General features: G+C 36.7%; 1 protein-coding gene across 1 annotated transcript; it reads right to left on the bottom strand.

Moving 5' to 3' along the window:
• Positions 1–7,209: 7,209 nt before the first annotated feature.
• Positions 7,210–26,928, bottom strand: DNAJC15 (DnaJ heat shock protein family (Hsp40) member C15). Its single transcript, XM_026853001.1, has 6 exons — positions 26,900–26,928; positions 23,796–23,847; positions 21,829–21,902; positions 15,037–15,113; positions 10,525–10,595; positions 7,210–7,396 (listed from the first exon to the last, which is right to left on the bottom strand). The coding sequence occupies exons 2-6, from the start codon at positions 23,836–23,838 to the stop codon at positions 7,329–7,331; spliced, it is 333 nt and encodes a 110-aa protein (XP_026708802.1). The 5' UTR covers positions 23,839–23,847; positions 26,900–26,928; the 3' UTR covers positions 7,210–7,328.
• Between the last annotated feature and the right edge of the window lie 512 nt (positions 26,929–27,440).

The following is a 27,440-nucleotide window of genomic DNA, read 5'->3' on the forward strand; positions in this document are numbered from 1 at the left end:
AAAGAAGCTCCGGAAACATATGCAGGATTGTATTCTTAATGAAGGGGATGGTGGAAAAGACCGAAGCTGACTCACCAAAGATTGAAATATTTGTGTAGCATCAGCATACAGAGATACCAACTGAGCACTTAAGCAAGTTGCAGTTGTTGCTTTGAGGCACAGCACCCAGCTTCCAGCTCCCTCTCCCACGTTGAAATGGTACCTACGTGCTGTTGAGAGCACTGTGGTCAAATAATACACTAATATCAGAAGAAACCCAACATAGGAGCTTACAAAGGACTTTTTTCTCAGTGGGGAATCTCACTGCTTCTTCCCCTGCTGTGACTAAAGAAAATCTAACTGGGAATCTCATAGCCCTCTACTTAATTTGGGAAACCTGAGCTGCTGTCAGTAACCTCAGCCCTCAGATCTTTAAGCCTCTCTTAGCTGATCAATTTGTCCCCTACAGCAAACCTCTACTGCAGTAATTTCCACTGACCCAGCGAGGGAAGCACTAAACAATTACGGGTTGGCCAGCTGCTGAACCTGCTAACTAGGTGCTCATGATTTGAGGAGATATTTCTGTCTATTTAGGCCATTGACAGTTTTACAAGACAGAATGTCTCTGCTCTCAGCCCAGTGGAGACCAGGCAGCTTCCCACCACCTGGTATTAAGAACAAAGGACTGACCCAACCAGCGACACCAAGACTGGAATCAGAGTCCTCCAGAGTGTTGGCTCTAGGACACCACCATGGAACTGTATTAAAATATCAACATTTTGTTTTGTGCAAGTCTCCAAAGATTAAAGACTATTTTAGCTATGCTTCCAAGTTCAGCTGAGGCCACAAATGTTGTACTTCAGACTTTATAAAAAGCAAGCAAACAAAACCACTTCTAGAAACTATTCCTGTAATACTTCCCTGATACGTCTATTCTGCTTTAACATCTCTGCCATCTGACTTTCCACTGGATCTCATAGGACAGAATAATGTAGCTTAGGAGTGACCTCAAAAGGTCTCTAGCACTACCTGCTGCTCAAAGCAGAGGCACCTGGGGGGTCAGAGCAGGTTGCTAAGGACTTTATCCAGTGGGTCTTGAAAGACTCCCAAAGATGGAGAATGCACAACCTCTCTGGGCAACCTGTGTTACTGTTGGACTGTCTTTGAGGTGAAAAAATATTATGCCCGCCTGCACCTTCCTTTTCATTTTTTTTTCCCCATTTTCTCTCAACCTTCCAGCATGCAGGACTGTGGAAAGCCTGGACCCATACTTTTTATGACCTCTCTGTAGATGCTGGGGGGGGGCTGCTGTGAGGTCCCCTGGCAGCCCTCTCTCCTCCAAGGTGAACAAGCCCTGCTCCCTCAGCCTCTCCTCAAAGGGGGAATGCTCCAGCCCCCAGACATCGCAGCAGCCTTTGTTGGACCTGCTGTGGTCAGCCCGTGTCTTTCCTGTACAGAGGTCCCAGATCTGGATACAGCAGCTAGATGGGGTTGGCCAACTAGAGGGGAATAGCTGCTTCTGCCAACCTAGTGACCATGCTGCCATTCATAGAGCCCGGGAGGCTGTTGTCCTTCTCTGCTGCCAGGGCATGCTGCTGCCTCTTGTTCTCGCTGTGTCCGGGGTCCCTCTCAGCAGAGCTGTTCCCCAGCCCGTAGCGCTGTGAGGGGCTCTTCCTTCCCAGGCACCAGGCTGTGTGTCTGTTCTTGAATTTCATGAAGGGGGGATGTCAGCCCATTCCTGACAGCCTCTCCAGGTCAGTACCAACCTCCACCACTGGTTCTTGCAATTCAGTGGCATCTGCAAACTTGATGAGAGTGCACTTGATGAGTCTCCTCAGGTCACGAACAAAAATGTTAAATAGGAGAGGTCCCAGGACAGACGAGCCTCTGGATAGAGTACAACCCCTTAAAAACTACATCCTGATCCCAGTCATACAGAAAACATTTTACCCATGGAGTCGTCTATTTGAATTTTGTTTAGGTTTCTTTCATTATATTGTATTCACTGCAATGTTTAGGATCTTTACTATTCTTTGCAACACAGTCTGTTTACTCACCTGCCAAATGTAAGGAACATCCAAGTTGCCCACATCAAGAAATCATTATGTGCAGAACCAGGCTGTAGGCAGTGTTTAAATCATACATCCACTCTGGAGAGGACCCATGTTGGAGAAGAATTTTGCCTCTGTTTAAAACTAATTTATTAGATGCAGTATCTGCTATATTAAAAAAAAAAAACAAAACAAAAACAACAAACCAAACCAACAAAACCCACAACAAATTAACCTCGCCTTGTACAAGCTAGCATATAAATAAGGAAACTATAATAGCACAGTAGGGGTGTCTTAATGTCATATGAAACTGTACATCAATTATTCTGTGTACCACAACTAACTCCTGAAAAAACTTGAGAGAGTATTATTTGGATGATGCTACCGTTGTTGAAATGATATTTCTCATTATAAGGATAGTTTTGTGATTTCCTAATATTAAAGGAAGTAGGTGTATTGCTATCTAGGCTGATAATTCAAGTTTGATGAGCTTCTCACCCCATGGTTCAGGGATTACCACCAGTTAGTAAGACATGCAATAACAACCTAGAATTCCCTCTCTCCTACTCAATGCCCCAAGCAAGTGAATAAATTTACAAAACATGAGAAAGTAAAATACAAAAGCGTATTTTAAAAATAGCTGACATTTTAATCATTTGCAAATAGAAAACTTTATTTGGGCAACATCCTGAAAAGCTCTACCATATTTTTTTTTTCCTCACAAAGTTTTATATTCTAATTTTTAAAGAAGTTAGGGATGTGGATCTGCAAAAAAATAGTTTGCACAAATAGAGTGTGATGATGGCAGAAGTACAGTGCCACTATTTCTTTAAAAGACTCATAACTACATTGTATGTATTCATACCAAAGCAAAACTGGGTATAAAAAAACCAAAGAGCATAAAATGGAGATCTTTGGGTGGTTTGTATTTTGGTTTTGGTTTGATTTTTTTTTTTTTAATTTGGTTTCCTATTTATGCAACAATAATAAAATTAAGACTTGTAATTTACTTTGGCTTTTTCTGTCTTTAAAAGAATGCGAGTCAGAAATTGCATATACCCACAAAGAGGAAAGTTTTTCTCACTCTCAAATTGTAATAATCTGATTTGAAAAATTAAGTAAAAAAATTAAAGAAAAATGTTATTTTAAAAGTGTACCCCAGTACAGATGCAAAATTGTATATACATGTACATACACACACACTGTGTTGCTTGAGAGCAATCATTGAAATGACAAAGTTCAAAAGATGGTGCCGTCATCAATGACAATGTCAATTCAGAAATGTGTCTTAGCAACCTACATGCCAACGGCTGCCACTGATGACCCTAGGAAAATGTTAGTTTTATCAGTATTCAACTAAAAGGTTCTGGAAACTGTAGCTGGCAATTTAGTGCCAGTCTACCATGCTGCTTGTCAAGGACAGACAGACAGACGCCCATAGAAGAGCGTGATTTAAAGGAAAGACCCTAAAGCCCAACATGTGGAAAGTGAGGCTCCTGAAGAAGTTAGCAGTACCTTTGATGGGGAACTTCAAGTTGCTTTGACAGCATTTCATGTTTTAAAGTGACCCAGAGAGGGGACTGCAGCTCAGTACTCCAGCCCTGGGATCCGGCAGGCTTTATGAACCTTCCATTCTGAAGCGAGGCACAACTTCAGCAAGAAGCAGGGCAAGTGCCATCACCTCCTCAGCCCAGTTTAACTATCAGCTTCATCTGAGTACCAGGACAGAGAGAAGAACCTTCACACCAAGGCTGATGAGGCACCCTAGAGCCACAGTTACCAGATAAGTCTTTTCATGGAATATAAGACACCAGTTACCTATTCTGTAGATTTTAAGGATGAGAAAAGTGTTAAACTGAGCAAAGACCTGGCAAGAAGGAAGCAGTTTTACAGAATCAGAAATCTAAGCACGTAGGAGAGTAATTTTTTACCTTTAAAATTACCTAGGAGATCAGGCAAATATTTTGTGAACTGTACCATCGTATTTATGTGTCTTAATTCTACCCAAGTCCCATTTTAAGTGAGCAAATGTTTTGCAAGCGGCATTTGTGCAGACAGATGACCAGATTTCACAAAGTCTTTTTGTGGACGTGCGCCCAAGTCTGCTGTTGCAAGGGCAAATAATGAAATTTCAGAGAAAACTCCCATGGACTAAGAGCAAAAAAACAGGCAGATGAGCAAGCTGTGCTTCATTAAATAAACAGGAAATCGCCCACAGCAATGCCAAATGAGTGCACTGAATCCTGCTTGACTACTTAAGTTACAGAGGATACCTGAGCCTGGTTATCATGCAAGTACAAAACCGCCTGGGAATTCCTGAGCCAAGAAGTTACAGATGAACACTTTCTGAACATTGAAGCACACACACACAAAAAAATGAGTGAGTTTGTTGCTGGCATTATGGATGGATGGAAATTGCATCAGAATAAATCAACCTCTGTGCAGTTTTCTTACACAAAAAAACTTTGGCATGTGACAAGTAAAGAAAACAGTCTCAAGAGGCTAAATACTTATAAGGTTATATTAACAGGCTGTATTATTAAAAAAAGTAGTATCCTGTTTTTCCTAGTCCAGCTGAGCACCAAACCAGGTGCTGTTCTGCAAGGCAGTCTCCAGACATTCCTTAGCCTGCAATGTTAACTATCAGCAACAATAAATTGAGCAGTATTTACATGATTTGCTTGACTACATCTTTCCTTTCACTGCCCTATCTTCATCCTTCCAAACATCATTTACTAGGTAAAGCAAGCTTTGCCAGTAAACAGATGAGAAAAGTTAGTTGCTTCCACAGATACATACTTATGCTATTGTATGTGTGATTTCCTGGCACCAGGCATACAATAATGATGCTTCCACAACTGCAATTCATTAGCTTCACTCATTTTACAGCATTTTCCAGAGACACAACTGGACAAAGTTAATTTGTTGAATTTTTTATTTTGCTATTTGTCAAATTTGTTAATTAGTCAGTCTGCTCCGAAAAGAGTGAGAAAGCAGAACTAGAACTTGTTTTTATTTCTTTTTATTCAGAAGGGCAATCTCAGAACTGAAAGCCAGAAAAAAGTGTTTAATCCCAAATAATTGGGTATAAATAATTAGATCAGGAAGAAAACTAGCAACAACACAATCTCAAAAAATAAAACCTGCACTTCCAACTAAGACATGAGAAGTTAATTTTTAAGAACAGAACAAGTAGCCATCTTTAATGCACTTGCTTCAACTGATACTTTCGCATAGTTCTTTATACCACATTTTACTCTGTAAAAAAAAAAAAGGCAATTATATGAAAACAACAGCTAGTCAGTTCAAAATCATTAATGTTTTTGCTACCTACCATACACATCAATTTTGCTTTTGAACAATGATTCAGATCACTTAGAGATTCCACTTAAGAAAATTGGGAACAACTTCACCATCTCACTTCTTTCCTCCCAAAATTAAAACGTTCATGTTTTTTTTTTTATTTTGCTAATACATACTGATATACCAGTGAAAGGAATAACTAACCTTAAATGTGCATTAATTGGTAGCTACTCTTTTAACAAAAAACAATTTAAAGTTACTGCATAGGAATAAAGTCCATTATCTTTAAAGTTGCTTGTATTAGAGCATTAAACACTGGAAGTGTAGTGCTCGTATAGCATGTGCCCATTCCCCAGCAGGTTTTTCCCAGCAGACTTTATCTTGTCAAGATGTGTCTTATGTCCTGCCACTCTTAATTGTCAAGAAGTCTCTAAATTTAACCTAAAGTTATTATTTTCTTTCAGGGTCAACTTCAACTTTTTTTATCTATCTTTAATGAAAGTAAGAGAATTGTGACAAAGAGTGAGGAACTTGATAAAAAGAAAATTAATTCATATTTTCTTCCTTTCAAGGAAAAGCCCATATAATCTGGACATCCACCACTGCACATTCTGGTGGATAATACAAGGTTGGATGCTTTAATTATTTAACTGCTCCTAGCCACTCTCCTCTGGGTAAATAACCTAGGAAATGAGATATCTAAGTTTTGTATTTGTAGCACTTCAGCGAGTTGTTTGCTGTACCTCAAAAGATACAAGTTTGAATGGATACAAGAAAGTTTTTCAGTCTTGCAATGAATCCACTAGACTGTCTCATCTCATCATCATCCTCTTAGGATAGTTAATTCATCTGCAGCCAACTTACTGGTAGGAATTTGCAGCAGCCAAGCACCCCAAATAGCATCTACTCTCAGCTGTCAATTAAAACACGTTCACTTTAAAGTCAGAAATCCATGCCTCCAGTATTCCCTGAAGACAGCACTAGGTTGCTAGGGTGCCACAAGAGGAAGTGTGTATGATACTTCAGGAAATGCCTCATAATGCAGACATGTGAGAATTACTGGAGGACTAATAAGAGCCATAAGCAAAGTGACTATTATCAGGGATACAGTCCTGTTTGTTCCCTATGTCAGTCCTACACCTGGCTGATATGACTGGACTCACCTAGACAAGTGCAGCCTACAAAACCCACCTGAACCTCATGCCACATGAGCCTACCTTCTTCAGCTCCACTGCTATGAAAATCCCAGCACCATCTCGGCTCCTACAGAGTAAATGTGCTCTGTGACTTGAAGTAAAAGCATGTCCAAGTAACTATTTGACAATTTAAGAGATCTTTTAATATGCAAAAGAAATAACCAAGACTCTTCCTTCATATCTCCAAGCCCCATAGATACAGCTAATGGAAACTGAAGTCTGTAGTCCTGTTAGTCATTTTGTTCTGAGTTGCACCTATAGAACTGCACTTATTAATAAACTCTACTATTTCAGAAATGAACAGATTCAAGTATAAGATGATGCTGAAAACTTGCTTTGCAGGGTCTGCCATACTTTCTGTGACTCAATAATACACTGTCATAGATTTTCTGATAAGTCTTCATCAGTGAAGAAAAAACCCTCTATTTAAGAATATTTTTTTAATTTTAAAAAGTTTCATGAAAGAAGAAACTACTTGTGAAGAAAAACACAAACAGTAGGAGAACATTTTCAAAGCTTGTAATGGATCATAATTCAGTAAAAATACAGTAAAATTGATACATAAAATTATAGAATATCTCAAGTTGGAAGGGACCCATAAGGATCGAGTCCAACTCCCTGCTCCTCGCAGGAGAATAACTGTACACAACTTTACATAATTGTAAAAGATTTCAGTTTGCTTTTAAATAATCTTAAAGTTTTAATTACGACAATAAATAGGAACAATCAATGCAAGGTTAAGAAACTGTGTGGAACATGTAGATATGACAACTGTTGCACAATGTATCTGCTGAATCTCTCATTTGGCAGTGGATTCCAACAAGTCTTTTGCTTCATTTATTTTTGTTGCTAAGTAAGGTGATCCACCTGAGAAGAAAAAGGGGAAAGAAGTAACATTTATGCATCAGTATTAAGTACCAAACTACTTCACTTGCAGGCTCCCCTTATTACTCACTTTTATTAGCTCCTCCTTCCTAAATAGATCGTTTTATACAACTGCTTAAAACATGACATTGATATGAAGTAAGCTAATTGATAAGGAAACATGAGAAATGTAATCAAAACTGAAGTCACTGAAGAATAATGCTGAACAATTTGTCTCGGAGAGAAGACTGAAATCTGAAATCACTTTACATCAGTGTGATTTAGACTTGCAGTGCAATGTTGCTGAAAATATATGCAAGGTCAGCTGTCTTGAACATTCATCCAAAACTAATAGCTATTATTTCCACCTACCCCAGAAAGTAAGAGGTAAAATTGTATAAGTAATTTTGACAAAGAATCATTAAGTGTGTGGACATGCACATAGACACACACACTAAGCCTCTCTTGTGCTAGATGCCTGGAATTACCAGCCAGAAACCGTCACATTAAAGCTATTTAAACATGGTACGCCTTCTAACTTCTAGTCCTGAACACTGTCATTGCTTTACGCTCCATCTAACAATCTGATTACAGTTCAGCGCGCTTTTTGTGTTTGTTTTTTTTTACTCTCCCCTTGAGTGCCAACCATCTGCCTACAGTCACCAAAAACAACATTACAAGGTCTGTATCAGTAACTTATCACTTACTGTAATACACCTATGTTTTTTACATGAAAATATGATTCCAGCAGTATTGTGCACTGAATAACCTTTTCCAAGGCATCTGTTCAATCATAATTTTTCATTCATCATTTCATTCATTCTATTCTGTTCAATTCATCAGAAAACATGACAGAAGAAACACACAGAACTAGTTGTAGACACATGTGGCAAGGCCTGCTTAAAGACTTCTTCAGGACCTTCCTGCAGGAATCCAAAACATTATAAAGTCATTTCCTGGTGTAACAAAACAACTGGAAAAAGTAATGGAGTTTTCTTGTTCATGTTCTGGTTTTGTTTGAATGCAGCCTTATAGGTAAGACACACCACAGGAAAGTGAGGCAGGGCAGTGGAAGGGTAGGGAATTGGCTACAGAAAAATGATTATTCTTCTTTTTTTAAACCAATTGGCTTTTTAGCCAATAGCATTTACTACATTGAGTATTGCTTTTTTCAAAGAGTAGGCAAGAGGATCAAACAAAGACTAAAAACTGAAATAAACAATGTATCCCAACTGATTTTAACGTGTGCATTGATTTTCTACATGTCTAGAGTGCAAGATCTTAAAGTAAATTCAAATCTGCTGGAAGTGTTTTCACTACATTTACATCCTTAAGTGCCATATTAATTTTGTAGCCCTCCAATGAGAGGAAATTCAATCTCATGATTGCCTAAGTGTTTGTTTATAATTAGGGCAAGTCCAAAAGGATTCTCTCTTCCTCTTTTTCTGTGAGCAAATGTTATTTCATAAAATTAGTAACTGATAAATTAAGATACAATGTATGGATATAAAAACACTTTAAAACTGAACTATGAAAAGGTTAATTAGAAACCATTTTAGTAGAACACACTGGGGATGTTATTATGCAAACTTCATATATGTCTTATTTACTTATTTCTAACAATTCTCTCTTCAGAGTTTGGGATCTCAGATAACATATGTAACTTAAAATCTGTAATAATTGCCCTTTATTCTGTCAACTCCATCTGCTAAAATATTATTTTAAAAGAATTCTAATGTTGAGTATTATTTTTAAGAGCACATCTGTGCTACTCATAGCCAGAAGAAATCAAGATATATGCATAAGCAAACAAGTCTATGAGGCCACATGTTAAGGATTACTCCAGGCCGTAGCTCTGCAGCTGAAGACATTACACAAGATTTTTTTCTATGGATATGCCAGAAGAGCTTCAGGGGTAGCACAGATGCACAAATCCCTTCAACTGGCGTGCCTACTGAGAAAATGCTCCATCTTAATAGCACACAGGAGGGCTCACTATGTCCATCCAAACCCTACACTGTGCCCAGCTGCAGGTGCATTACAGCTGTAAGAGTGGGCTGCTAAAATGTACAGTCTTTGTAAAGGGAACTGCCTCTTTAGGTCTACTCAACATCTGCATGGAGATTCATGGTTCTGACTCACGTCTCTAAGTACTGCTACGATAAACTTAGAAGTTAAATATAAAAAAAAATTGACCTAATAGGTACTCTAGTGGTTAAGGGATCTCTGACCATCATAATATATTAGAAATGCAGAACAGAATTCCTTTTCTGTCTGTTCAGCTTATACATTATAAAAAGTATAAAAAGAACAAAGTGAGAAATCAAATAAGAAAGACCACTTTAGAATTAAATTGAGGGGTAAAGACAGCAAAGAAAAGCATTGACTAAACACTTCCTATGGCCAGCAGTCACAGTTATTGTTTTAAATTTCTTAAAATGGGGTGCTGGCAGGGAGCCCTGTAATTCTGTCAAAAAGATATAAAACCCCTCCAACTTCCCCTTTTGACTTCTGAAATACAGTGCAACTCTTCACCATCTGTTATTTTAAAGTAGAAACAGCAATGAACATATGGGCTTTCTTTCTCAACCAGCTGTAGTGTAGTTAAAGTTATAATAATAGCCTTTCTGTAAGATAAATTTACATTAAAAACCTTTCCAGTAAAGCAGCAGTGCCCAGCTCTACAGTTTTTCCAAGTGAATTCCAGGAAGTTGGAAATTCATCAATGATGTATTTAGTGACTGCAGAACATTTCCCCATAGAAGTTACTTCCACACATGTGACTGGTCCATCTCAGTTCAAAACAAAATGTCAGTTTAAGGTAAAAATGTTACAGCTAATCTTTCTCTTATTTTTGATTGTTTTTTTAAAGTGTGGAAGACTGGTCCCTGAGCTCATAGTTTTAACTGAAGCAGCACAAGTCTACAAAAAAAAAATTAAACAAAGATAGGTAAAACTGTGGTTCATATAGCCTAGTTTATCTGAGAGAAGACAGAGAGAAGCGAAAATCTATAAACAAACAGCATATGTTTGCACTCAGTGTGGTTATTTACAAAATCAGTAAACTTAAGAGGATCTCATCTAAGCGTTTTCCTTTCCAGCTCTGGTTAAGAGAAGTAAAAATTATTTACCTTTATCAGGATGATTCAAAATCATGATTCTTCTATGGGCTGTTCTGATTTTGGCCTTGCCAGCAGATGGACTGCAAAAATAAATGGAAGTGCTTACCATAAATGCCACTGAGCTCAGGCTATAAATTAACAGTTTATACTGGCTTCAGAAATAATTAAAACTTGAGATTTTCACCATCTTGTGGACAAAACATAAAACTACATCTCTGAGGAAATAACAATAACAAAGGCATGTAAGACACACTGAGAAGGACATTTTTAAAAAGCCTGTGGATTGGATACACACAAATATCTTTCAAGTTTTTTTTTAAAATGCAATACATCAACACATTTAAAATAAACAATTTCTGAAAAAAAACAAAAAGGAAAAAACCAGCAGCTCTAGGGTATTATCTAGCTGGTTATTCATATTCAAACCCACATTTTTTCCTTCTAGAAAATAAGTATTTATACAACCAGTGACAAAACAACAAATATTTAATAATATCACATTTTGTTATACTGTAAATATTTTTATAGCTGCCATAAATAATTCTTCTTTCTGCTGAGGCCTAAAGAAAAACCTGTATTTGTTATTTTTTCAAAGTTGTTCAATGCGCTACATTCAGGGACACACTGATTTACAAGTGCTACATAATGTTTTCTCCCTCAATGACACATACATAAAATATGTACTTGGCCTAAATTAAATATGTACCTTACGAGACAAATAACCACTTATGGATGCTATAAGCCAACACAGTAAGGCTATCATATGCAAAAGGACAGTCTAAATGGTTTAGTTTTTCATAATTTGTTAGCATGCAGAAATGAAGCAGTGTTTTCCACTTCAGGTGACTTCTTAATCAGTGATGATTCAATTAATTAATCTTTTTGTAGATACAGTTTGAATGCTAGATATCAGCCTAACTACACTCCAAAGGTAAACAACCTCTAATTATTATTCTGTCACAGGGAAATTAGGGTATGTTGAAAAAATAGTTCACAGAACTGCATAAGAGAAGAATAGTTCAATGGAACAGAAAATAACCCAGAAAGTAAGAGCTAAACAGAGGGTCTTGAAATATATAAATACAAAAATGATCTGTTGTCAGACAGCTAAATATAACAATCACCTATATTTTGATTTGTAAAACGTTTTTTAATAATAAAAAAGAAAGTTGATACATCACATTTAGAAACTCAGATGGCCAAAGCCTAACTGTGGAAAAGTTGCAGTTGCGCATTATGGAAAACCATGCAGTTCTGCTCCAAGAAGCAACTGTATTTATGTTTATGAGATATTGCTCATCCTACAGTCAGACTGATCTCTAAAGATTCTTAATTGCTATCAGAAAAACCTTTAATGTCAAAATCATATTTTCGTTGAACTGGTACAGCATCACAATCTGAGTCACACCAATGTCATGATGCCTTCTAACAGCACCAACTGGCTGTTGGTCTATCGCCTTGGTGGAACAGTTGATAGGCTGGAGGTCAGGACTGACATTCAGAGGGCTGACAGGAATGGGCTGACAGCCCCCCTTCATGAAATTCAAGAAAAGACATACAGCCTGGTGCCTGGGAAGGAAGAGCCCCTCACAGCGCTACGGGCTGGGGAACAGCTCTGCTGAGAGGGACCCGGGACACAGCGAGAACAAGAGGCAGCAGCATGCCCTGGCAGCAGAGAAGGACAACAGCCTCCCGGGCTCTATGAATGGCAGCATGGTCACTAGGTTGGCAGAAGCAGCTATTCCCCTCTAGTTGGCCAACCCCATCTAGCTGCTGTATCCAGATCTGGGACCTCTGTACAGGAAAGACACGGGCTGACCACAGCAGGTCCAACAAAGGCTGCTGCGATGTCTGGGGGCTGGAGCATTCCCCCTTTGAGGAGAGGCTGAGGGAGCAGGGCTTGTTCACCTTGGAGGAGAGAGGGCTGCCAGGGGACCTCACAGCAGCCCCCCCCAGCATCTACAGAGAGGTCATAAAAAGTATGGGTCCAGGCTTTCCACAGTCCTGCATGCTGGAAGGTTGAGAGAAAAATAGGCAAAATATTGAAAAGGGAGGTGTGGGCTGGACACCACTGAAAAGGGAAGTGCGAGCAGGTACAACTAGAGATCTCAAGGTCCTTCCTAACATCAGCGGTCTTATGATCATATTATATACCTGTGCAGTAAGCTGTGTTTAAAAAGAAAATAAATTTTAAAAATCCAAACAAAACCAAAGCTGCAATGATTAAACCTTAAATACATTTGTGTTTGTACACTTATACAATACACTGTATGTTTTTTTTAATGTCATAGCCTATTTTTTACGTCATATTTTAAGAATAATGATTTAAAAATTTTTAACTACTGCATATATATAGATTTTGTCCATTAACAAAAAGTAAATATTTCCTACGGAATAAAAAAATATGCATCTTGTTTCAGAGGAAATGGTACAATACAGAAAGTTTTATTAATTTTTATCTAGAATTTTAACATGATTTTCAGACGTATTTTCTAACTTTGGAAGTTCAACATTCAACATTAGGGATCTGATAATTATAAACCATTATACTTAGGATAGCTACATTCTGCTAGCATCTATTTTGTCTAATGTTTGGAAAACACTTCTAACATTTTCATCTCCCATGTTAATCTCGGATGTTTGTCCATTTTTGCCATCAGCAGTTTCTTTTACAGATTACATAGTTGTTCACATTACTGCTATGTTTATACTGAATTTCCATAATCAGCACCACTTTATAACAACTAATGCAAGAACGTTAAAACTTAAAATTAATCAGTATTTCCAATACAGCACTTTGTAGCTTTGGATAGTTTAAATACAAATAAGGCACATGCATGTTTCTACCAAAACCCCCTGCAATCTTAAGAGGTGGTTAGTAGAGAATAAGATTCACATTGTGTAACGGGCCAATATATTTGAAATTTAAAAGCAACCATTAAATACTCACCTTTATCACGGCTTGTATTTATTATACTGCCCATGCATACTCAGCACTTGAAATAATGAAGAAAATCTTTGCCTTAAAATTTAATCTGACTTGGAAGTGATAACACAGAGGACAAGTGTTACAGTAACAACATCAAGGTCTAGACAGATCTAGTTTGCAGATTTGTGCATACCCTGGCATTTTCAGCATTACTTTAAAACTCACTTGCCTTTTTTTCTTTTTTTGGTGGCATTTTTATATATATATAAAATGCAGTACAGTGTGTTAAAACTATTCTAGAAAAGTGTGTTTTCACATTGTTTAAATTTCCTATAAAGATGTTAAGCCATGCTTCTATACAAGTAAATGCTCAATCCTTTAAATATTAAGAACTTTCCTCAAATCTGATTAAGTCCTGATATTTGCAAGACTCAGTCCAAATACAACAAGCAGTGTCCCTGTACCCAGTGTAGACTCAAGCTATTAAAATTAAAAATTAAAGGGCACTAATTTCAGATGTGATGAAGCTTCAGACATGTACACAAGCAGTATTCCACACAAGCAGTATTCCAGCTAGGTGTTGACACTGTAAACATGCTTTAATAAGCTGCCATGTGCTACTCTGAAATATCACTGAATTTGTCCTTATGAAGTGAAAATGTTAATACATTACCAAACTTAAAGGCCAAAGGAAGTATTTCTGAAAAGCATTCCTATAAATCCTGTCTTCAGTGTGCAAGCATGAAATACTTCAAATCAGAAATTGTAAAATAAAACATTTAAAATGAATGCTAAATCTGCATAATTTCCATTATGTTAGAATACAATAGTACACTGAACAGGATTTTAAGTCCCACTTTTCACCACTGAGGATAGTTAAAACAATTCTCCTTATCTTTTTTTTTTTTTTACCTTAAAGTTCAGAACTGATCTAAACCATAAATAAGAAATCTACTACCTAAGGCCCATCATTTGGAAAGCCCTCAAATTCACCACCAGCTTTACAGAAAACACTAAGGGGTGTGCTACCACTGGCCATCCAAATGCTTTAGAAAAAATCCACTGAAAAATCCATTGAATACTCACTCAGCTTAGAAATTATTTCCCATACCTACTCTAAATGAGAAATCTCTCCAAATGTTTTTGTTTGGAATATGTCACAACTTTTAAAATCAAATCACAGTGGAGAAAGAAAAAAATAGTATTAATATGAAAAAAATGAGCAAAATTGATTTGTTTTCCTCATTTATTAATATAATCTACAATATTACTTATCTCAAAGGCTTTTTTGGAGATCAGGCCATGTGATCTCACTAATTAGCACAGTATGGGCTACTCTGATTATTTCTAGAGCACCAATTCTCCACTGCAATATGCTATCATGCCTTCAAGCCAAACACAAGTTGCATGTTTTATTAGCATTTTATTGTTTGCTTTTTAGCTTAAGCAGAATATTAAAATGGTTTATAAGCCATTAGAAGTCTTTTGAAAAAAAGTTATGATTTTGGCAAGAGTATTCCACATTCTCACAACATGCATCTTCTCCATTCAGTGCTTAACAAACAAAAACCACATTAATTCAACACACCTACCTTATACCTAAAATAAGACTAGCTTCTCGCCTACTCATTTTCTGTTCAAATCCTCCTTTATAGTACAATGAAAGACTCTAAAAAGAAAAGGGAAACAAGCAATAATTACTTTCATGTACAAGGTGCCAGGACCTAAATCGTATTTATATGACCTCATTCGGAGCATTACATTAATCTATAATTTATTTCGAAGGCATGGAATGACTACAAACCAGATAATAGGAAAGGACTTATCCTTAGTGTTAACGCATACAAAAAACAACTTTAAAATAACTGTTTTTACAGTTTTCTACTGCTACTAAGAGATATTAATAGCTACAACCATTAAAAACCTGCCTTCAGGCAAAAGAGTCCAGAACCAAAGTACATACTAGCATAGAGTGACAGAGTGTGAGTGTGTTTGGGAGAGCAGGGGAGAGAAAGGGAGTTACTTGTTTACAACAGGTTTGGTACCACCACAATGGAAAATGACAAAAGTCACAATACTTTGGCATCCAAGGAATCATGAACAATCACTCTGAAGTCCAGATATTTCTACAAAGAAAGTAGGTAAAAACAACAGCAAAAGGATAAGAACAGATAAATACACTGATGAAGAGTCAGTATATTTTTTTCACATGAACAAATATTACTTCAAAAAAATATATATATATACATCAAGAGTTCTTCGACAGAACACTGAAAAATAAACAACAATAAAAAGGCTTAGCACAAAGCCATAACCTCTATTTCAGAAGTCACTGTGCTGGAGAACACTGGAAAGGAGCAGAGTATATGGGGAAATCCTAACCAACTTCTGCCTTCATATCATTCCCTAGACACCAACTACTGATGACAACTAAATACAGGATCTGGGGTTAATTTTTTTAAACTCACTGGCATGTGAGACTTTAGCCACTGTTTTAAGAAAGGGAAAAAAAACACAAGTGGGCAAAGAACATTAAAAAGAAGGAGATCGAGATGAGAGTAAATCATTACAACAATTGATTGCCATAGAGAATGGGTTGAAAGTATATTTATCAACCATAAATGTATTTTAAATTTAAAATAATAAATTACTGAGCCACTACTGATAGTTAGCAGTGATCTCCTCATTGTAAATGTTTCTATAAGAATTAGGGACAAGCCCATTGCTACACAAATAATAGTCTAAGCTGCACAAGTCCCAAAGGCAGCAGATGCAGCTTCAAGACAGTCTGCCTTGGAAACCAGCACACAGAAATCATTCAACAAGACTGAAGTCTTTTCCTCAATGCAAAACCTACCAACTGGTGAAAAATAAGCTTCTTTTGTTGCTATTAAAGGGAAGTCTGGCCTGAGAGCTGAGATTATTTTTAAGTGTTCTTTTTACCCCTAAGTAAAAATGTGCCTGGCCCTTAACAAACCACTTTTCTCACTAAATACATCCATTCGCATTCAGTGAGAATTTTGCCTTATTTTTACACAAATTCTCTCTTATATAATTTCAAAATCATTAAAGCATTTAAAAGGCTCTGTCTATGATATCTAAGCAAAGCCTTTAATTAATCTTAGGAATGACATTCACCCAAATACTTCACCTATTGCTACCATGAAGTCACACACAGCAACAGGAAAGATTTTTTTGGTGTGCTGCTATGATCTGAAACTAATTTTATCTTCTTTCTTCCCACCCCAAACCATATATGAAATAACCAGCACTGTAACACTACAGGTATCAAGGCTGAAACAACTGCGGACGTGACATGCCTACAACAAAAATCTGTTGAGGAGCTGCTTCTATAGCTACAGGGTAACACAAAATAGGTCTGTAACAGTGTACACCGACATAACAGGTTAGAGTGTGTAACACTGAGGGAACACACTGGGCTTATCTAGTCCTTAGAGAGGAAACGATGCTAATGATTTAATGGCCACGAGATAACACCCTTGAGGAGGCAGAACTGCACAGAAATTTGCAATGATGCTGAACAATTACTACAGCCAGGAGAGAAAAGCACACTTTAATGTTCTCTGAAAGATTTCCCAGAACTTCTCCCACAGCAGCTTTGGTGCAGATGGATTTCTGAAAAGGTTAATTCTTCTCTGCCCTTCAACTCTGGCATACAACTCTAATACAGGAAGACACTGGTTCACTATTCATGTAGAGAAGAGCAGTACTTGAATTCTCTCTAACACAGCTCATCTCTGTTCTTGGTAGATTTCATCTACAATACTATTTGAAATAAGAGAATAGGGAGTGATGGCTATAGGCTTAAATTCAGAAATCCTTTCTCATGTTTTTAAAGCCTACTTCCTTGACACTGTTCTAACCTCGAGAAACCTCGATTCGGTTCACTTTGAAGAGGAATGAAAAAAGAAATTCTGTTGTGTCTGTCCTTGGCATATAAGCAAAAACAGTTTGTTGAATTGGTCATCAAGAAAAAATATTTTCTTCTCAGAAGTGAAGTACATAGCAAGAATAATCAATTCTTAAACTAAGATCTTGATCCTAAATAGAATTTAAAGCAAAAGGAAATTGGACATAAAAGTCATTTTTACAATTGGTTAAAATGAGGGGAAGAAACATTAAGTCTTCATTTTAGGAAACATCCTGGCAAATTTCTAGTTCCCTAATGAAACAACTTTTGCATGCTGTTCAAATTAAAGCAATTTTTTTTCCTAGTTGTAAATTCTAAGTAACAGCTGCAATGAACTGAAACAATACTCAAGGTATTTTTTCTGTTATGAGAACTCCCCAATAAGCTGGCAGTTCTAGACACTTGATTATTTATTAACCTTGGCTATTGCAAACAAATTCTGTACTGGAAAAATCATTGAAATGAGCTCTCCATTTCTTCATACTATTTGGGGTGAGAGGAGGGACTATAATTTAATTTACTTCATTTCTTCACATGTTGTTATTGTTTAGCAACTTATGTAAGCAAATTCTTCTCCCTGAACAAATACTATTAATAGACTAGGACACACACACACACACACCCCCCAACACACACCAAAGTCCAATCCATTTCGACCATGACATCTTCAAGATATTTTTCCTGGCATAGCACTGGGAAAGCATAATCACTGTTTCCATGCCAGGTAAGAGATTAAAAATTCCATAACTGAGACCATCCATTATATTATATAAAGTAGTAAGTTTTTCTGAAAACTCCATGTGTTGTTCTACGACCAATACAGTCATCCACTGAAAAGGTAACAAACACTGTCAGGAAAAAAAAAACAAAACCAAACTACAATAACAAAATAGTTACAAGTTGTGTTATAGTATAACCTACAATTGCCTAAGATCAACTTCAACTTCCCTAACTTCAGTTAGGAAAAAAAAATTATAAAATGGAGTGCAAATTGCATTATTCTCTGGAAACCTGATTTTCAATGAAGGACAAGAGAGAGATGGTTACTACCCTTACTTCTCAATTCGGACCTCTATGAGCCTAAGTGGAATCGGATCCAATAAGCGAAACACAGTGCAAAAATCTCTAAGGAAGTGCTATAGAAGACACCCTTTTCTTCGGGAACAAATAATTTTTAGGAATGTGGAATTTGAATATTTTGACAGCTCATTTTGCTTAAATTGTTTCTATCTTCAATATCTTCTATCTTTCAACCTTCAAAATTATTGATTCAACAAAGAAAATTAATGAATGCTATTAAAATACTTCCTTTTTTCAATTTCACATTTTAAGGAAATATTAACATTATAATTAACAGCATTAAGGTCTGTGTGAGAAAGAAAAGCCACGTGACTACTTAGTGCTATGCACCCTCTTGTCACTACACACAGAAATAAAATAGGGTCACTGATATCTATGACACCAGTGACAAAACTAGGCTCAAACTAAAAAAGCATTTCTCTAGAAATAAGCGTTATGACTTGTCACAGAGGGGAAATGACAGTGTTTTCTCGTATGCCTTTCTTCACTAAAAAAAAGATGGTAGAAAACTTCAGGACTAAATTACAGCAGCATTTACGCTTCATATTTCAAAATATGTATTTAACTGCCATAAATGAAAGTTAAATGGAAGATAGAAATTCAGAATAAAACACAAACACTTTTACTTGCCTTTATTTACTATTTTCAACTAAAAGATGAGTGCAGTTGTTGACTGTACATGTTATTTATTTAGGTAAGTAAACAGAAAGTGTCAAATACTCAAGATACAGCAAGCAGGCATTTTAAATGATAGCTTTATAATTGCTCAAATTGACCTTATCCAAGTCATTTATAAATGAGCAGGAAGAAAGGATAAACAGCATCTGGATTACCTTGTGTGACTGCAACCAACATGAACAGTGATTTCTATTGAAAATGGTGGTGAATTGCAAGTGGGGGGAGGAAGAGTGGGGGCTTATAGAGAACAAACTAGCTTTTAAATAGGCAGCTGCTTCACAGTTTCTCAAAAATGGAGGTGATGAGGGACAGGGTTTGATTCTAGTAAATCAGGGTAAAGACTGAAAATTATAGCGACCAAATGAGGCACCTCCAAACACTATAGGAAACCAGCAAAGTAACACTTAGCCTAGACACTATATGTCACATGACATGCTTTTCTAGTAAACAGAAGTAGTAACTGCTTGATTTCCTTTGTCAGTATAGTTTAGAGGGCAATATGCTGTAAAGAAACATGATGGAAGTGTTAATCCACAGATTACGCTTAGTAAAATCATGTAAAGTCACTAAAATAAGACATTTGGACAATAAGCACTTATATAGTATCTTTGTACATAGTTTTCTCTATTGTTTTAAAGAAAAATTATAAATAGGAAATAATTGACTGTTAAGGGGAAAAGAAAAAAATTGGGGAAAAAATACAATCCAAGAAAGTAATAACTGTAGGGTAGTAAACAATAAAAATCTTGGCTAAGAATTATACAAGAGTCTTAAATCTGGACTATGATTGTAGAAAAAAATATTATCACTACCCTCACAAATGTAAAGCTGACAAATACATACAGTTATAATGGCAAACCAGAAGAGATAGTTTTTACTATATTCAGCAAATCTTGTCTTACACTGAAAACTTGTATTTTGCAGTTCAGAAACAGAATAGCAGAAGAGATACAGTCTACTGGAAATCAACATACAATTCTGGGCTGTAAGGCAGGATGTGGAGGCAGACAGAGGATGCAGCTCCAGGGACTAGGAACACTGAGAATGCAAAAGCTCGTGGTTTGCTCTTTATGGTTGTTCAGGAATTCTGCAGGACTCTGAAAGTCACTGTGATAAAAATGAGATAGGCCTGTAATGAGCTTGGCTCAGCCAGAATACCAGTATTGAGGGGTACAGTTTCCTAGGAACAGACATCTCTCTGCGCAGTAGCATGTCATATTTCAATGTGTTAAAAAGAGTCACTGCCTGCTTTCTTATGTGAACATGTCTGAATTTAGATTCTCTAGCCTATATCTACAAATGGATAGAAGAAGAAATGCTGGAGTAAAACTGCTGGGGAGGGAGGGTGAAGATTGAAACACTCCATAGTCTGAAGCCACATGTCCTTATTGCTAGCTACTTCGAGCAAGCCTGCAAGTCAGGCTGTGTCCATACCACGTGAAAGCAATTTAATTTGCAGTACCTAAAGTCTCCTATGCCGTTTTGGCAGGCAACTTGGGAATTTCTCAAAAAATTACTTTGAAAAGGAAAACCAAAATTGGTGGTGGTCTCACAACAGCAATGCAATAGAAGGACAGAGAGCAAAAACTTATCCAGGAGCACCGTTTCTGTCTGATACACATCGCAATTAAGAACAAGTGTGGACCAGCCCCAAGAGGACAGCCCGTGTTTCAAGCCCTTCTCTCCCCAAGCAGCTTGCACCATCAGCAAATGGACACGAAGTACAGATGACAAATGAATTTGGACCCTAGTGTCTGTCGATATACTGTAGACAGTCTGTGTTGCAACTGGCCTCACATTAATAGGTGATGCTAATGATCACTTTAAAAATTGACCTTTAATATATTTTTCAGGAAATAATAATCTGCAACAAATCCTCCCTCAACACCCTCGCCCATCAGCATCAAGAGGGGAATTGTATTCTTTCCACTGTGGATGCATGTTCACAGACTATGAATGCTTAAAGAATACACTGCCACAAGCAGACATCTACCTCACTGGGAATTACTTTAATCAAACTGCAGTGGAACATATTTACCAGAGGACAGTACAGCCACTGAAGCAACAAGTAAATGCTATCAAACATTCCCTGTATATACTTCTTTCACAACACACTACCTCTTGATTTTTTACCTCATTATATTTTTTAAATATGTAGGGCAAAACAAAGAACAAAAACTTGGTTAAAAATTCAAATTAGCTGGGGAAGAAAAAAAGGACAACTCAAATGTGAAAAAGAAAACAAGCTCCCTCATCTCTATGGTGACATTTCCTAGATGTTTATCAATTTGCCTTCCTGATTTTTAACATTGTATCTGAAAGAAAAATTACTAAATTCTTTCATTTTTAGCTTCTTGAAATGAAATTGCATGTCATCAGTTTGTAATCTCTAGGAATTAGCTATTTTCTCACAGCGCACTTCAACAATTTATCATACTAACAATGAGTTATGAACATGAAACATCACCAGGAAAATCAGAACTGTTTATCAAACTCAGAAACATTTTCTGGTATAGCTTCATCCCCAGAGACTTAAAATATACCAGGTAATACGCCAGAACATACACAGTAAGGAGCACCCCTACCCTAGAAATAAAACAATCTAAGTGGCACTGTATTTAACATTAAAAGTCTCCTATCTAAATACTCAAAGTGAAAAATCATAAATTCAGCATAAAGTAACTTCTAAACTTACAGAAGCTGAAACTCTCTTTGCTGTCTCTGTAATTGTCTGCTCTAATGGTTTCCAAAGGTGGAATGCATAACGACCTGAAAAATATTGAAGTTAAATGAAATTATAACCAACATTCAGTAAAAGGGAAAAAAAAGTCTCCAGCTTACGTTCATCAGCTAACGAGAGAAAGAATACTCATTAAAAAAAAACAAAAATCAAAGTCCTTCCTTGTTAATCTTTGTCTCATTTATCTGCAGCACAGAACTGCTGCACTTTACTGCTTTTCAAGATATTCCCTCAACAGCCATTTTTGGATCCTGACCAGCCGAAGTCCCACAGTAGACTTGCTATGGTTTACATTTTTTAATCTTTGTATTATTGGGGGAAGGAGGGAAGGATTTAGCATATTTCATCTAAAAACCTAATCTCTAAATCTAAAGATCTATTGTGTTTGGTCACAAAACAAATAGATTTAAATGCCTTTCAATATGATAAATGAAGTTATCTGCCTTGTGAACTTTAAGAAAAAGGGCAGTATGAAACATTAGCTTTGGATATACATTAATTATTAAATACTCTTTAAAAGTTACATCTTCCAAAAAAAAAAAAAAAAAAATCTATGTACTACACGTTTCTTGCTGTGATGTTGTATGCTTAATCACACATTTTGTAAGTACTGCATTTTTTATTTTGTTACAAAGAGAGGATCTTCTGGGATTCACAGGCATTCAACTTCCCACTGGCAGTGAACATCTATAGCTAGGACAGCCTAGAGGGAACTCTATTAGACTGCATTCTCAGAAGTACAAAACCTGTCTATCAACCTCAGAATCAAGATTTGTGCCATGTTACTGGAGGATTTTACCTGTAAGTCATCCCTCCCCAATTACTGTTTAAACTGTTCATTAGCAATGTAATTTACACAACACACAATGGAAAAAAACTTTTTATAAAATGTGGCTCTGCTTCATTCAAATGAATCTTGCTTTTAGTCTTAAAACATGTGATGTCCACAGGTTATTTCAGTCATCTAAGTCTGTGCCTATGTTGACACAGAAGTTAAAATCACTGTTAGAATATCACTGATGAAATGCTGTGATGTACTAATATATTACCTCACCTTCTTAAAGCTTTCTGTTACCACTTCTTTGCTAGATGACATTAATTCTTCAGCTCAACCAGCAGAAGAAAATCTAAGAGCATTGCTCTTCTGCTTCTATAGAAACACAGATAAACTAACTGCTTAATGGGTGTACATCACCAAAGATCTTATCCCTCCTTCCCAAATCAAAAAAGCAACACAACTTGTACCCACCAAACACCTGCTGAAGTTTGGTGCAACCTATGCATTTGCACATTGCTGATGATGGTTGCTTTTATATGCTAAAAACAATGGAAATTGATTTGTGTATTTCAAATACAGAATAGATCACAGTTCTCTAGTCCAAGCAACTCAGAGTATCAATCATGTTACACTCATGCCCTGTGTTCACTAGAACCTATTTTTCAGAAGAACATACAGTCCAGATGCAAAGAGTTCAAGTAACAAACAATGTACTATGGAAACAGTTTAGCATGATAATTTACTGTAGCCACTAAAACCTTCTATTTTGCTCTATTTGAATCTGTCAAGCATCACCTTCACATCACAAGATCCTGTTGTACTTCTGTACTAAAAAGTCTCCCCCTTGAAATATGCTATTAAATAAATGAAGTAAACTTTTCATATTACATTTTACAGACAAAAAGCAGATGGAACCTTATAGCTGCTGCCCATAAAATTAGTTTCTCCAGATGTGACTTTTCAAAAAGAATTCTGGAAAATACATCAAGGATTTTGAAGGGACAGGAACTATAACTGGACACAATTCTCTACAGCACTCTCAAGTAACCTTTCCACTATTTACAGTCATAAAAACTTCATTAACTGTTTTGAAAACAACAGCTCACAAGTGACAGTTTCACACTCAGCTGGTAATTTAGCTTACCTGCAAATGCGACAGTTGCAACACCAAGTCCAACTGCTATCATAGTTCTGGCCTAAAGCAGAAAAATGGGAAATCAGAATAACATGTGAATTCTAATTTGAAATATATGCACCTTTTACTTTAAGAGCGTGTATTTCTGATGTCTGATGTGACCATTTCATATATGATTTACAACAAAGATGAAAGTAAGTTCTGTATTCTACAGGCTACTTTAGATTTTATAGTTCAGCCCCATTAACCCATGCCAACGCATCAGATTGAACTTGGAACTACCCATTAGCAATCCAGTGAGGAAACACTAACAAAGCAGCGCACAGTACATAATGATAAAGAACAACTCTTCAGGATTACTTGAAATTATTTGTTCAGATTAGTTCAACGCAGTACATAAAACAGAAAGCATCAGTTTATTACAAAAACATTGCAAAGTCCTTCACTGGGAATCTCACCATGACATTGCTTGAAAATGGTATTGCAATATTAACTTACATGCTACAGCCACAGATGTACATTAGTGTCTTCCATCTTTCACACTTAAGACTCATGAAAGCGCCAATAAAGACATGAAGCCCAGTAGTCTCTTTTCACTACTTGGTATCAATCACTGACTGGACTCTATCTTATAATACAAATATTTGTAAATAGGCAAACTTCTGACAGATTTCAGACAGTTTTCCTTATCAGTGAAAACTCACTCTAAGTCTAACTGGACTCTTGGAAACAAACCAATAAAAAAAGTCTTGAACATCTGCTTTAGACAATAGTAATTCCTACTTTTTGCTAACTCAAAACCTCCAGATTAGATGCATGTGTTTTCCTACATAGTGTTTGAAGAAAGTCAGGCATCTCAAGGACAGTAAGAAGCATCTCCATGTTGAACAAGAAGCTGCTAAAAGATATGTAATAAACCTCAAAGAAGGCACGAACTTATCACATGGTTACAGAATTCAAGAAGGGTAATGAGCATTGCCAAGTGTTGGGGGCATCTTTCTACTTCTGAAAAGCATACATATAATCTTTGAAATAAATAATCTGTGACATAACCTGTCTTATGATATGATAGTTCAATAATGCCTTGAACTTTCCCCCATGAAACATGAGAAATCATATTAGGCCTGTTTAGCTTGAATTCAAAACATAAAACCAGGGAAAATGCTTTTATCACCAGGCTGTTTCTTCTGTATATAACTTCCTTCTGCATTTATCCAGTGACTGGTTTATATGTTTTCTACCAATAAGCCTGACATCTGGACTTGAAGCCCAAATTTCAATGTGAGTGCCCTAAGAAGTCCATTTGGAGCCAAGCTGCCTTTCCTACTAAGATTCCCAGGGCTAAAATTCTCTGTCTCTGATTGTACCCAATCTCATTTCTAGACAGAGAGGGAGAGTTAGAAATACAGGTTCTAAAGCCTTCCAAAGCTGGCTTAGTAAGGGCTAGAACACAGGTCAACAGCTATCCCAGCAAACGGGCAGCTGTACAAGATGTCAGTAGGCACTGCCATCATGCCCACTGACTCCTAAGGCTTTGACCCTGAAGGCAACTATTTGTGATATCTGCCTGTATTATTGAGCTCAGTATGGAAAAAGTGGTAGCCTGCTCTGAGGTCATCTAGAAGTAGCTGTATTCCTCTACATCTAGCTTCTGAATCCTATACATTTTTACTAAGTACCTACCTCTCATCTACCCAGATGGGGCTATTCTAGCTATTTGCATAACACAATACTGCAATTGCCTAGAGGTTTCTAGTAGAAAAAAAGAAACTCACTAACATACTGAAAGTGGAGTTCCAAAGTTAAGACTGGGGGAGTTTCAGCCTCAAATATGTGGCCCATTTTAGTAACCTAACTCTTCCATTTCAGGTAGTCTTCAGTCTCTATATTAGCATTCATTTCTGAATGTAAAAATAATGTAGTAGTTTTATGTCTGTTGTTCCTTTCAGTTCCACAAAATTTCCCCTCATCTTTAGACCATGAAAAAATGTAAGTACGTTACCTTAAATGGTAGAAGATATAAAATAGCGAAGCATACAGTTCATACCCTAACTAAAATTCTCTTCATTTCTTCTCACAAATCAGTTTTCCCAGGCTTTCAATATTCAAACCTTCTAAAAAATTCCCCTAATTCCTGTTTATACAGTAGCCAGAAACCGCCCCATTTCTGAAAAATACCATAACCCTATAGAAATTATGTATTATTCTGTTCTGTGGTTTGTGACCATGGATTTATATTCAACAGATACTTTCCTTGACTTGTTCAGAGTGACAGCAAGAATTTTTTACTAAGTAGTTACAGTCAATTAAGAGCTCAACAATGTGTAAAATAGATCACACTGGCAAAAAATATTAGTATTTATTAGCTTGTGCTTGTCCAAATTAAGTTATACTTGCTTTGCCACCAAAAAGGTGGTTTAAGTCAGCAGTTTACAACAAGGTATGCTGCCACTAGTAAGGCATTAGCAGCAGCCATCTCACCACAGTTAAGGCCAAGAATAGAGACTAAGATAATAAATAATACCTGGACTCTGTCAGTTTAGTGCAAATAGCTGAAGTCTTCTTGCACAGTATTCTGGGAACACAATGCAAAGAACCCTTGAGGGCCTTTGATAGTCAGCCATGTCCACTGGGATGCATTATTTCAATCCCAGTGGGAAGCACTAGCAGTTAGTGAAAAGCTAGTGCTTCCTGGAAAACAGCAGGTAAAAAAGCAACACAGCAGCAGCTCTAGAATAGGAGCAGTACACACCATCAACAGAAATATGAAGACAAGCCACAAAACTAGGTAAAAGTGGTGGAAAGCTCAAGGCAGAGACATGCAAAAGACTGTCCGTGTTTTGAAGTGAGGTACAACCGCGGGAAAACTGAGAAGTATTGGTTTACAGTAAGTCACTTTACTTGCATAATAAGCAGGTTAGAGTCACTTGCCACATAGTAGCAAAGAAGTGAAAACAAGAATTTAAGGTGCTTTGGTATCACATGGTGTGAATACATCCTAACTAATGCATGCAATAAAAACTGACTTTTAATCGATGTACATAAGACTGCATGGTTTGTCTTTTACTAACACAGCCTGTCTAATAAATCAGTGGCAAGTTTCACATACTAACCAGTAAGTCTTTTAAGTCCAGCTTGACTCAGTTTCCTTTTTGTCACTTAACTCTGTTGAGCATTTAGAAGAGTAAGTCAAGGTTAGTTTGGTGCTTTGAAATGTAGAGTATATAGTGTACAGCTTTAATTAAATGCACCCCTTTCATATAAATATTAAATTAAAGCAACTCACTGTCATTGTGGAAAGGATCAGTTCATTTACAGCATGCTAATACAACTACTACCACAACCATTTTTGGCTCCCATTGCTTGAAAATGCCTTTTATTTCAGACTCATAAAGGCTAAAAAAAAAAAATAAAATACTTACTGACTTTCAATTATGATAGAACTGACCTTCCCCCCCCTCAAAAAAATGCCATTAAGAAATGTCTAAGATGTAGGTTTTAAATGAAAGCATTCTGTTAAGATCCAAGAGGGAAAAATAAAGAAATAAAAGATTAAAATGTAACATCTGTCCATTTCTTTATTCAATGAATCAGCTCCCAAAGGTCAATCATCAACCCTATGCTATTCTGCTGATCTCAGTATTTTAATTTTAC

This window comes from Athene cunicularia (genome assembly GCF_003259725.1).
Source record: "Athene cunicularia isolate RWA chromosome 1 unlocalized genomic scaffold, athCun1 chr1_part1, whole genome shotgun sequence".
In the NCBI taxonomy this organism is placed as follows: domain Eukaryota; kingdom Metazoa; phylum Chordata; class Aves; order Strigiformes; family Strigidae; genus Athene; species Athene cunicularia.